Source organism: Bidens hawaiensis, unplaced genomic scaffold, assembly GCF_021521415.1.
Source record: "Bidens hawaiensis isolate Kalapana, Puna unplaced genomic scaffold, B.hawaiensis_p1.1 tig00028682_1, whole genome shotgun sequence".
Classification (NCBI taxonomy): domain Eukaryota; kingdom Viridiplantae; phylum Streptophyta; class Magnoliopsida; order Asterales; family Asteraceae; genus Bidens; species Bidens hawaiensis.
The window spans coordinates 127453-140484 of NW_027494695.1; the positions used below are offsets into that span (position 1 = coordinate 127453).

A 13032-nucleotide genomic window follows, 5' to 3' on the forward strand; every position below is an offset into this window, starting at 1 on the left:
AGAAAGTGCCACAAAATTTGCAACGAGCCTTAGTTAGCACCACTCATCAATGTAACTTTAACTAGTGATGTTTGGTCGGCACCACACGTGTTACCCGAATCATACATTTGTGTCACCGCTCATTGGGTTGATCCGGTGCCTTGGCAATTGATGAAACGCACTTGAAAACTTTTCGTACCAACATATCACCGAAAAATTGTTTGAATTGGTGGATAAGGTATTAACGACTTATAACTTGAGAAATAAAATATTTTCAATGTCGTTTGACAACGTATCAAACAATTCAAAGACTGCCGAAAAATTTATCATAAAATATTCACCGCCTTGTTACTGGAACCGTTCCCATACCCGATCTGAAAAAACCCGGTTCCTGGTTTTAAAAATACTCTATTTTGCACACCTCTACAACAAACCCTACCAATGATCCGTATAAAGTTCATTAATTGAATTCAAAAACTGAACTGCAATATTCAAATACATTTAGCAAACTTAATATTTAACATGACACCTTTCTAACATATATTTTGCTAATGTAAATTAGCTCCCATAGACCATTATCCCATGAAATAGTTTTAGCCTTTTAGGCATGGGAATGTCTAAAACCATGTAAGCAAATAGTAAAGATACAAGAAAAAAGCCTATAAAATTATGAGCCCAAACACAAACATGGCACTAAAGTCAAAAAGAAAGACAACAAAGCCAACATTATCATCATCTTCATATTTCCTTCTTTCACTTCTCATATAAAAAAAAGAAAAAGAAAAAAAGAAAAATGAAAATTTTACTTATACTTCACCTACCAATAATGAATTACAAATTACAAGACCTACAAAGAGACGACTGACTGTACACAAGAATGGTATCGCTATGCTGGTGGCCATGTCGGTTCGGGTTGAGTCGGGCTACATCTAGTCGGTTGTTAGGTCCTCGTTATCGGTCCCACATGGCCTGGAATATAGGCGGTCTGTGCTTCAACCAGTGCACCAAATCTTTATCTAAAGAAGCATTGCATAACAATCCATCTAACATCGGACTCCCAAAAACCTTTGGAGAGCTTTTGTAGGACCATATTTTGTCCTTCGGCCATGCCTTTTGTGGTTGCTTCTCCTGCATGACATGAATCAAGAACGCGTTAAGTTAACCCGCCCGTTTTCATCTGACTGGTTTCCTCCAATTAGATTTTCATTTTCATAATATTATTTATTTTATCATGTTTCCTACAGAACTATCAAAGGCCTGTAAATGAAATATCAAACACTGTTCGTTAAGAATGAACATGAACAATTTTCTTCCTCCAATTAGTTAAACAAACGAACATGAACACGTCTCATTCATTCATTTATGTCTGTTCGTTTATGTTCATTTATGTTAAAGTTCGTTTATATATTCAGTCAAGTCCAGTTGTATACATTTTGAAGCCCAAAGCTTCAGGTTCACACTTTATTTTAATTAGTGTTCACTACATTATGTTTCTTCATCTATATTTGTGCATGGTCATCATCTGTTCGTTCATACTATTAGCAAATGAAACCAACACGAACACAAACACACTACTTTTAGTTTAATTGTTCATGTCCGATCAATGAACAAACAGTAACATGTCCTGTTCGTGTACGTTCATTAGCAAATCAACCCCACCCATTTTGATCCAACCCCCTAAGAGAGAGAGAACTGACCATCCTAGAAATCATGGATTTTACGGTTCGTGGGCCATAGACGCGTTGTGGTGACGGCTTCTGGATCTTGGAATAAAATGATCCGATATCCGGTAACGATAAACAGCCTCTGGTTGCTTTGATAAGGTTAGCATCAGGCTCTGCATAAGCTTGATTATGCCAAAATATCAGCTGCCCTAAACAATAGTTCTTGCCATACGTCTTGCGGTATTCATGCAATCCAGGCCCCATTTTTTCGGCTGACTTGGGGCCCAAGTCTAGAGGACTAATGTAAATAGGCGGTGACGTTACTTCCCCGTACTCCTACAACATGTTACAAACAAGATGAGAATAAAGTAACAACAAAAGTCAAACTTTGAGAAAAAAGTAGAAACCCACCCGCACTCTGAAAAATAACTTTGTGTGCGCGTAAATGTGTATCAAATCCGCAGCAGCATCATGTCTACATTTTGGCGAGTAAGGAAGGTTCCGCACCTCATCCCGCAACCTAGAAAGCAGATACAGGTTAATAAAAATGTTGGTGGGTCAGCACGTTCAAACCAACCCATTTTGACCCCAACGCATCAGAACAGATTAAATTTCACAGGATTCAATGTTTACCATATCAATGATTTTCGAAGAGCTGCCAGGATGTCATCGGAAGAAGATGGGTCATGGGTCCGAATGCTGGCCCGTATTTCACTCAGGTGTCCGTCTTCCAAATGAGGTGCAATGCATTGAATAAGTTCCTCAACAAAAGACCCTTCACCTTTCCAGATGTGAGAAACGACTTCTTTTGAAGTTAGTCTCTCTAATAATGGCGGGGCTCGTTTTGGATCTCCAAACACGTTTTTCATCACGTATCTCACCTATAAACAGAATGACAATTATAGTTTACAAAGAAAGAAATATCAAGTCATGAGTGAAGTGAAAGAAAAGATACCTTGTCGAGGGTAAGAGCCAAATTCTGAATCCTTTGATTGAAAACACCCTCGGCCTGAATCTCGGCTTCGTTTCTCTCGGTGTCCATGCATATATCTGTGAAGTATTTCCTCTTTTCTTCCAGATTATGAGCTAGAATCACCTCTGGAAGCTTTGTTCTTTCAAAATGGATGAATCTTACCTACAATATAATTTAAAAAAGTTGTTATAAGCTTCCCAATAAGTTGACTGACTCTGTGTGTGTGTGTGTGTGAGAGAGAGAGAGAGAGAATACCAAACGAGCAGTGTACGCAATGAGCCAATCAGGTAACCCGCTAAGCAAACAACTACCAAGGCCTGCTTTACTTAATTCAATATAATCTTCTTCTGATACAGAATTCAACTCGCAAGCCTCTAGCATCAACTGATGTCGGTTTAGGATTCCATGGCAATCTTTAAGTACCTGGGAGAAACAAAAAACCAAGAAATTAGACAAGTTATGTGAGATATAAAAATTTGTAAACAGTAAGTCACAAATCTTACTTTCTGGAAAGCCCCTTCACCAGTCAGATTCAAAAAGCTCCCTCTGCAAACTTGACTGCCACATAAGCAAACAGACGCCTCATATTCTTCCTTACTCTGCATAAATATACAAAAAAAAAACAAGTGAACCTCATCAACTTGGCATGCTATATATTTTTTTAAAAATTGAAACGTAACTGAAAACTTACCTCTGTAACAGAGTTATAATCGAAAGTAACTTCTTCTCCATATATGATAGGGCGCACACTATATATACCTATTTGATATTGACCGTCAACAGCAGTTACCCTGACATCAACATAAACCAAGGAGAAAATGAGTATTATGTACTCGCTTTTGACTTTTATAGTCAAATCATGTACTTACAGTTTCAAGAGTCATATAACATATATCTAGTCTCTAACTCTCTATAAGAATCATCTATGTTAAAACATGTATAAACTTACTTCGCTTCACAATTTGGTCTACATGAATGACAAATTCGGCTAGCATAGTTGGCTTTATGCATTGCATCAACCACCACCAAGTCATAACCATCACCGTCCCCCTAACAACCACAATAGAGAACACGATAAAAAAAATAAAAGTTCAAAAACAAAGAGCCACAAAGCTTGTAAATAAATTATTTTGATGAGTTAAAATAATACCTTTGGCCTCTCAAGATAGATATTATAGAACTCGGGTGCCGGTTCTTTACTGTCTTTTTGCAGAGCACGAATACCATCTTGCTTTTCAAACCATCTCCAAGCAGGATAAACCTATAAAAATTTGTGACCCGTATTTAGATACATAACTTTAATTCTTGGAAGATAAAGCACGATACTTTATAAACATCAGATTTCAACACGTGGTTTCCTTACCTCTCCTAAAAACTCCACAACAAAATCATCCTCACTAAAGCCAGCTTCTTTGTTACAAACAACACCAAGACCCTGGAAATAAGAAAGATTATAAAAAAAATTCGAAAAAGACCAAAGAAATTCGAAGAACACAGTATAGAAGGTATACCTTTCTATACGCAACATAATTGTCATCAGGGCGGTTGCTCATAGCCTTGAGCATATATTGACAGAGTTCAGATGTGCGTATATCATGATCTTCTTTGGCACTTTTTAGTATCTCCTCAATAACGAGCTTCAATGAATACTTCATAGGAGTATTACCAGTTCCTGTAAAAGCTCTGACTTGCTTATTCAAGGTTCTAAGAAGCACATCTTCAATAAACACATGTTTATCCACAAGTTGCCAATTTGATTCTTCAGGCATCGAATCCAATAAAAGATTGTGTGTGTATGGATCTATCCCATAAACTTCTTGTTCTATCACCTCATCATCAAGTTGCTTCCTTGGTTTATAATCTTTAACTTCAGGAATGTCAGATTCCTCAGTTCCATTCTTTTGGGAAACAAGTTTCTCAGAATAATCTTCAGGTAAAGTAACTTGCATCTTTCTTTGCACGTTGTCATGATCGGTTACAATAACATAGTGGTCGATTACTTCGTATTTCCTAGTGACAGGTGGGACAAGGCTAGCTTTTGTCATGCGGGCCCCCCATTCTCGGTCATCAACCAAGGAATCAAACCCGTCATCTGCACTAACATAACCATCCCCAGATCTTGATTCCGCTGGCCCACTTGTTGACCGTGCATCTATGTCACTATCTGAATCCGATGTACTACTTTCACTGTCGGTTTCTGTTGCTTCTGAGGATCTTGAACGGTCATCAGACGTATCACTTTCAGAATCCATAGGTTTTTTGTTCAGTTTAGATAAACGCCTTCTAATTTCGCGATCAGACGTATAATGCCCATAATCAGTGCTGCCATTAAAAAACGGCCCGCTACTTCTGCCGGTGTATTTTCTCTCTCTGTTGACTTTCTTTAACTTTGAAGCAGAAGAGAACCCTGGAGGCGAATCATCTTTCCAGCTCTTCATCATCGCATCTTTCTCGATTGAAAATTTTGAACGATCTTCTAAACTCGTTGCGAGCCGGATAAACAAATTAATTATGTGATTCATACCTTTGGCGTCCCCCTTATTTTTCACTCTGAAGTAACAAAAATTAACGAGTAGTGAGTAAAAAAAAGTTAGAAAGAATACAGAAAATAGAAAACAAGAACAAATAACAAGGGAACTTACTTGATTGCTTCCCTACACATTCTTCTAATATCGTCTTTCACGGATCCCAGACCCCGACCAGCATAATAACCGTTTCTTATTTTACCCTCGATTTCAGCAATCTACGCATAAAAAAGAAGTAATCGCAAACTATTAATAGACTGGTACCAAAAAAAATATTAAAGGTTGTGATGTGTGATACTTTTGGATGAAAAACTCAAATGTATTCTCCCTCATGATGTCCTTGAGACCGAGAGCTAAAAACTCTTTCATCCTCCTGTATCCATTTTCAGTTTTCTTCATTGCCAAACGCCTCAATTGGGCATCTCTAGATAGCATTGATGATGATTTTCTGGCATCAAAAGCTTTTGAACGTTTGTATAAGCTTCTTCTGAATAATTGATTTGAAGCATCTCTCTTATCCAGACTTTCAAAGTAATCTCTAAGCCCACTAGAATCCTCCACATGACTATTAGTATAACTTCTTTCAGTCACTGAATGTGAAGTCCGGGTCTTGACCCATTTAATATTTGGAAACTTACGGGTCAGGTCCTCAAACTGGCTACAACCTCTAATATCTACAGATGATAAACAAGGAAGTGATCCCAAAATTTCTTCAAGCATGATAGGAGTTATTTTTGAGCAGCCATGTAGAACCAAGGTTGTTATTTTCTCTTTATTATAACCATTCTGCAACAAAGGAAAATAATGTTAAGCAGCAATAAGCATGTTTTGGATCGTTATTTTTTACCACAAAGAAAAAAAAAAGATGAGCTAACTGACCACTATGTTTTGGATCATAGAGTCGGTGCAATTTGGCACCCAAGAAAAGTCAGCTTGTTTAGAGATGCCTTTGTAAAAATTTACTACAGATCTCCAGTGTTTACACGTTGAATTGGCATAAACAAGGGATTTTATATCAGATTTAAGAAAATGAAAGACTCGTGCCAACACTTGTCCATCCAGCAGACCCCACTTATCATTGTCCAAAATAGAATTTTCACTATTTTCGCTGCAGAAAGTAGCATCACCGCACAAATCTTCAAATGGTACGTCTTTTTCCAAGTTGAATACATCTGATTCATAATCTTCATCAATTCTATCACCCACTATGCGAGCTCTTTTGTTAGCTTGATCTGTGATAGCATCATAAATTGAATTTTCTTTTTAGAAAATCTTTTAAAAAAACCAGAGAGGAAGAAAATTTAACAAAAGAATACACTCATACTACAGACTTGGAAGGACTGAATAAAGGGTCAAAATGGATTAAGGTCAAACGAGTAACTTTAGTACGGGTCAACACAGCTTGGGTGGAGTTGGGTTGACAGTTGACCCTTAAGCATGTTTCTAATTTTTTCCGAAAAATGGATATACTAAGTATGATTATACAAAAATACTGATAAAATAATATCCGATTTGTTCAATATAAATCCATATATAAAGACTCAAAACATTTGACTTGAACTGGTTTGCGTAATTGCGCTTTTCATTTTAAGTAAAATAAAAATGCATATTTGGCCTTTAAGAAGTATAAAGCAAACCCAAGTTTCATGAAGAACAAGTTGAAATTCAATGTCACAAAAAGAAAAAAGAAAAAACAGAGATTTGAAGGACTTCTTAATACCTGATCTTGTGAACTTGTCAACCATTGATGGATTATATATGTTTTTCTCTATTTCTTTCCTGGGCTGTCTCAGGTTAATCCATGGGTCCAAAACCTCATTTATGGCCGCAGCAAACTCACGACTCTTGTACGACTTCATGATCAATTCATGAAGCTTACCTCGAGTGTAACCAATAAACTGAGGATGCAAATTGTGAAATGAACTAGAAGTCCCACTCTCAGTTTCCAAGGACGGTCCAGATGTATCACTAGAGTTTTCATTATCAACCTTCCTCTTTCCTTCGCTAACTGGGGCCCACAGTTTATCATACTTCCTGAAAACACTACTAAGCTTTTGGATTACACCTTGATCAGCCAAGGCTTGGAGTTCAGAGTATGAAAACGGCCCCCTTTCATGACCAGCACCATCATAATAATACCAATCTCCAAGATGTAATTGCAAATCATCTTTATTGGAAAGATGATCTTTTGGCATACTAACTGGCATGATGCTTTTCCCTGACACGTGATGATGATGATGATGATGGCCATGGTCATGACTACTTTTCCTTCTTGAAACACTTTCTTCTGATGATCTTTTTGAATCACCAGTCGTACTGTAACGGTGACTAGGCCTTGAAGAATATCTCTCTTTCCCTCTTGGTTTGGCACGTGGTTCAGATACAAACGAACCATGGTCCTTAACCACACATGTGTTAATTCTGACAACTGGAAGCATCAATCCTTTTACTCCCCTAGTACCCAACATTTTTGTTTGACTTGACCTATAGTCGGTCAACTCATCAGACGGGTTGAAAGCCCATGATGGAAGATCAAGCCTTCTACCATGAGAAGAATGATAAAGCTCATCTTTTTTATGCCTAAGTGGATCTTCATGACCGGATTTTGGCATCTGACAGAGGGCATAACCGTCATTAAGAACAAACTTCTTTTTCAAAAATCTATCTTGAGCAGCCTCATCGGTTCTCTTCCAGTCACCACCTTTGCACGACCACCGACCAGAAAACCAATCAGAAGTATCTCCAAATTCATATGCATAATCCTTGTCAGAATACGCAGGCCCAGCTGGCAGTTTATCTGCAACATCTTTATATGGAAACTCAGACAGACTAGATGTGTCGTCACCAGTTTTTAGACTGTCATCACCTCCAACCTCACATTGATGAAGTAAGAAATCTGTGTATACGTCATGCAAGACTCTTATTATTAATCATGTCATAATAAAACTAACTGCATGCAGAGTTGACGTGGTTTACACCTCTAGGGTACGCCACGTGATATTTATTTTACATCATTAGTTCTATTTTTGGTTCTCAATAAAATGCAATGTTTCCTTTTTTAAAACTATTCTTTGTCCAATAAATTACTTATAAGCATGTTAGCAATCATTAAAAGATAGTAGTGACGTTGAATACCGTGCACAAGTTTTATTTTAAAGAACTTTAACACTTACAAAAGGTTGTTATAAAACTATGTACCACGTGAAACTTGAATTCTCTTTGCGGTGCTAAGAGAGTAATGAATAAACTGATAACGTAAAATATATATCATGTGAATTAAGCTCCCGTTACATCAAATGATATAAAGAAATGAAGCATCTGATATAAACAGTACCTTCAGAGTATCCCCATGTCTGCAGCTCACCGTGAATGAATGTCATTTGCAGAACATCTGCAAGATATTAAATTCAAAATGTTACAAAAGCAGTGTTAAGATGAAGAAAAGTGTAGGAAAAAAGTTGCAGAAAAACATATTCACTAGATAACAGAAAAGTTTAACAAAATATAAGAGGGTACATGAAAAAAAGCAATTACCAGCAACGGTCTCAAGTTCTTTTCCTGGAACACGGGAAAAACCATCAAAAAGTGCTTCAATTCTTTCATCAATTCGAAGATCTTGAGAATTTGAATCTTTATTTGTTTCTGCAGAAACAACCAACCCCTCTTCGCCTAACTGGTTACTAGTTGAAGCCAACTCACCCACATCTACCAACAAATTTCCAGGAGCTTCAGGGGGACTAACCAATTCAGTAACAGTGTCAAGAAAACTGGAAGCAAAATTAGTTGTCAATACTGGAGAAACTGCATTTTCAACAGTCACCCATCTTTGACTATCCAGATGTTTGACCAAATGGTCCGAAACAAGAAAACCTTCTTCCACAAGCATCTTCAGATCACATAATCTTGATGGACCCTGTTCCACACCACGATGGTCCAAGTAAAACCATTTTCCACTGACTGAAACCGATGCTTCTACATCGGGAAAATGTGGCGGGGTATCACATATATCCATGTCTTCTTCCATTGAAGTCAGTTCTTCAGTAGCTCCATTGACCTGCTGTGCTTGCTTTAAGTCTTCTTTTTGAACACTTTTTTCACCAGATCCATCACAAGCATCAAGATTGGTTCTTGTTTCAGAATCTTTAGCCAAGATTTGTATATCCCTTGAATTCACTTTCTCTTCTTGGCTCCTAGACTCATAGTGACCCTTCCGTTTTTCACTTGAGCCCGTTTTTCGACCTGTTTCCCGATAATTGCTGGACCTACCACGATTATGTGGAGAAGATTCTGTTAAATTTGGAGTTCGCTCTCTGCGATCATGCACCCGAGTTTGCTCATGTGGCGATCTTTCTGAATAACTTGGGCTTCTGTTTCTATAATCATAAGAACGATTACGACCATATGGTGACCTGTCACGGCGAACCGGGCTCCTGTTGTCATAATGGTCATATTGGCGGGCCCGGTCACGTGGGGACCGGTCCGAATGACGTGGACTATTATTATGCCTGTCATAGGCTGGTCTAGAAGACAGTGGAGATTCACAGTTTCTAGATGAGTACCTTTCTGACGGAACATTCCGAGTAGACAGAGAATTTTTGTAAGAATGTTCTGCATTGTAAGCAGATCCAGAACGGCTTCCATCATCAGATATTCTTCTGCTTTTACAGGGAGCATAGTCATTAAACTCACCATGGTGTTTCCTGTCGCTGCTATCCGTATGAACATTGTGCCGTTTCAAACGGTTCCCAAACGTGAAATCTCTTCCGTGACTTTTACCGTTGCTGTATTCATTATTTAACTCACCTTCTTCATCCACTACTTTTGAACCGATTCTTGGCGTCTTTTCTGCGCTGTTATTTTCCCACTTTGCAGGTTTCTTGGTACTATACTGATTCCCATTTCTGTTGTACTCCTTTTCACCTGAAAACCTGGCCCTACCTCTGCCCGCTTTCCACCTTTTTTGGGCAGATTCATGTTGCCTCACTTTGTAGTTATAATCATCATCGTCGTCGTCGTCGTCATCTTCATAATCATCTCTCTGCCATCGGTCCGTGATGTATTCACCTTTCTTGGCGTCATCTTTACCTCCTTTCGTCGACCAAAAATCAAAAGTCTCGTATTCTTTCCTTCGGTCATAATAATCCCCTTTCCGCCAGTTAGCAGGTGCAAACTCTCCCTTTTCAAGGTCGATTCTTCGCCAGTCCCCCTTCTCAATCTCACTCTTGAGTACAAACCTCCTGGGTTTCTCGGGGACAAACTCCCCATTCTCCAATGAACCCAATTCACCTTCTTCCACTTCCTCCTTATTATGCCCATTGCTGCCAACTTCTCTATCTTGTACTGAAAGCTCTTCACTGCCACTACTACTACTACTAAAACTACTACTATTATTATTATTAATATCTTCACATGGTGGTGGTGGTTGTTGTTCTCCGGCTGAAAACTTATTTCTTCTTCTTCTTCTATTCATCTTGTTGACGTTCACGTTGTCCTCTTGTTGTGTAAGTTTGATATTAAAGTCATTGGCGCCGCAAAATGAGTCGAATGGCAGCGAAGGGACACATGCAACACCTCCATCGCCCATGGAACTACTCTCTGGAAAAAGCAAAAGCCTAGCTCATTCTTCAATCCTCCGCTCTGCAACAACAAAAAGACCTAATCAGTATTCAATTCAATATAATATAAATGTAGGGTTTCAAAATAATAATAATAATAAACACAACGGCGTATGCGTATGCATAAACACACACACAGAGAGAGAAAGATCGAGCGAATTCAAACCCTAGGATCCGAAAATCAAAACCCTAGGATCCGAATAATTGATGCGAGTGGATCGGGACGTAACCTAAATGGAACGAAGAGAAGAGAGAGTTGATTATTAATTACGTAGATCGATTGAGCAAAGATAGAGCTGAAGATGATAGAATCAAATCTTCTTCGGTTCTGTGATTTGAGAGAGAGAGAGAGAGAGAGTTGGAGACCAAAAACTTCCTTCTTTTTTATTTGTTGAATGACAAATTCTTTCTTTGGTGATTTTATTCATGGATTCATTCGGGTTATCGGGTTGTGTATTCTGGTCTCACCGCCGAGGCTATATCCGTCTTTTATTCCCCCGGCTTCTGATTTTTTATTCTCCTCTTTTCTTTATATTTATTTATAATAAAATAAAAATTATATCTCATTCATTCTCTTATTTATTATATGATTCTGTTTCTTATATTGCAATAATCATATACAAAAAACACATCAAAACTCTTAAAATACCACAAGAGATGAAAAATGTGAACAAACTGTTTCTAAGTATATTGTTGTGTTAGCCAGCATATCTTTCTATTGAACTAACAACTGCAAGAGTTTCTATCGGTACAAAAAATTTCCAAAGTAGTCAAAAAAAAAATTTGGGAGGGGGGGGGGGTTAATGATAGTAAATTATTAACCATCCATAACTAAAAATAAATAAACTTTTGTGGCTTACTTCATGTCTTTTTTCTAACTCATGCCTTATGTTATAAAACTATAAGCAAGGGCAACTGCATATTTGGCAATATCGGCAAAGAAAGTGTAATACAAACAAAGTTATAAGCATTTTATAACACTTTTTTTCAGTTTCAAACATATCGTCTTGCTAAACTTATAACTTTCAATGATGTTGATACATTTTACTCAGCTCCAACAATATACAAGAAACTTAACAGTTATAGTGAGTTTTATATTTGTGTGTAAAGAAAACATGTTTCGAACCGAAAGTAATATTTTCTTAAATGACCATATTTTATCAGAACTTGTACCGACGAAACTGGTTTGTATGCGTTGCAACGACTGACATGACTCGTTCCTTTTGCCAGCTATAAGAGAACACAAGTAGCAAATTTGACCCGTTTACTTGAAGGATTGAATACAAGTTGAACTTGTCCAGCATGTTCCAAGTCATCACTACAAAATAATTGGCCTAAGGTAACCTCTATTTCACAAAAAAAAAAGCTGCACTAGGTGAAGTTGTATTAGAACTAGCGCAACCTTCTTGTTAGATAACGCAACTGTTTCATTCAAATGCAACCCTTTAAAAATGTTGTATTTGAAAGAAACAGTTGCGCTATCTAACAAAAAGGTTGCGCTAGATCTAATGCAACTTCCCCTAATACAATTTTTTGTGAAATAAAAGTTGCATTAGGCCAATTATTTTGTTGTGCATGCTAAAAGTTGGTTTATTTTAAGTGGAACTTGTTGTGACCCAATACGTAAATCGAAGTAAAAGAACTGTTGCAAATGCTTCATTCCCAACAAATAAGTATCTCACTGAATAACAAACCGTCATTCCTCCCTTATATCAAACAATTTGGAGATCCTTGTATAGAATGTAGAACACAAATAAATCATAATATCTTACAATGATTTTGTATAGAAGCGGTTTGCAAAACCCATAATTACAATCATTTTTCTATCATTTCTAGTAGTCGATTATACTTTATGGTCTTAACTTGCAAGATTATAAATAAAAAAATGAGTGTTATTCCTAAAATAGGCAACACGATGTCATTACCACAAGAATAGTCATCTAAGAAGATATGAATTATGCTTCATGAATCTATACTATATAATAAATAAAACTTACTAAGTGGCACATGTTATCACCAAATTAATCCTTACATAAATTCCCCTCATCTCTCTCTTATTAAATATCTTTAACAATTCTCTTTCTTATTAATAATTTTGTATTTCATTTTTGTTTACTTTTTAATCTTTCATTTTCTCTTTTTAATAATTATTTGCTATTAATAATTTTGTAGTTTAGTTTTTTACTTTTTAATCTTTCATTTTCCCTTTTTAATAATACTTTCTTGGTTTAAACAATTAAATATCAACATAAATATGTTTTTTTTGTTTTATATAA

The 13032-nt window shown here is 37.0% G+C and overlaps 1 protein-coding gene across 1 annotated transcript; it reads right to left on the minus strand.

The window, feature by feature from the left end:
• Positions 1–598: 598 nt before the first annotated feature.
• Positions 599–10738, minus strand: LOC143577492 (histone-lysine N-methyltransferase ATXR3-like). The gene is made up of 18 exons (XM_077061310.1): positions 8676–10738; positions 8476–8532; positions 6862–8037; positions 6021–6373; positions 5441–5927; positions 5259–5361; positions 4128–5166; positions 3980–4051; positions 3767–3877; positions 3566–3666; positions 3308–3407; positions 3120–3215; positions 2872–3039; positions 2599–2778; positions 2277–2524; positions 2055–2163; positions 1677–1979; positions 599–1107 (listed from the first exon to the last, which is right to left on the minus strand). Exons 1-18 carry the CDS (start codon positions 10723–10725, stop codon positions 931–933), a joined length of 6930 nt encoding a protein of 2309 aa, XP_076917425.1. The 5' UTR covers positions 10726–10738; the 3' UTR covers positions 599–930.
• Between the last annotated feature and the right edge of the window lie 2294 nt (positions 10739–13032).

Coding starts and splice junctions, on each gene's coding strand:
- LOC143577492 (XM_077061310.1), bottom strand. CDS start 10,725: ATGGGCGATGGAGGTGTTGCATGTGTCCCTTCGCTGCCATTCGACTCA. Junction 2,779..2,871: donor TTGCGTACACTGCTCGTTTG/GTATTCTCTCTC, acceptor ATTATATTGTAG/GTAAGATTCATCCATTTTGA. Junction 2,525..2,598: donor TGGCTCTTACCCTCGACAAG/GTATCTTTTCTT, acceptor TTCTGTTTATAG/GTGAGATACGTGATGAAAAA.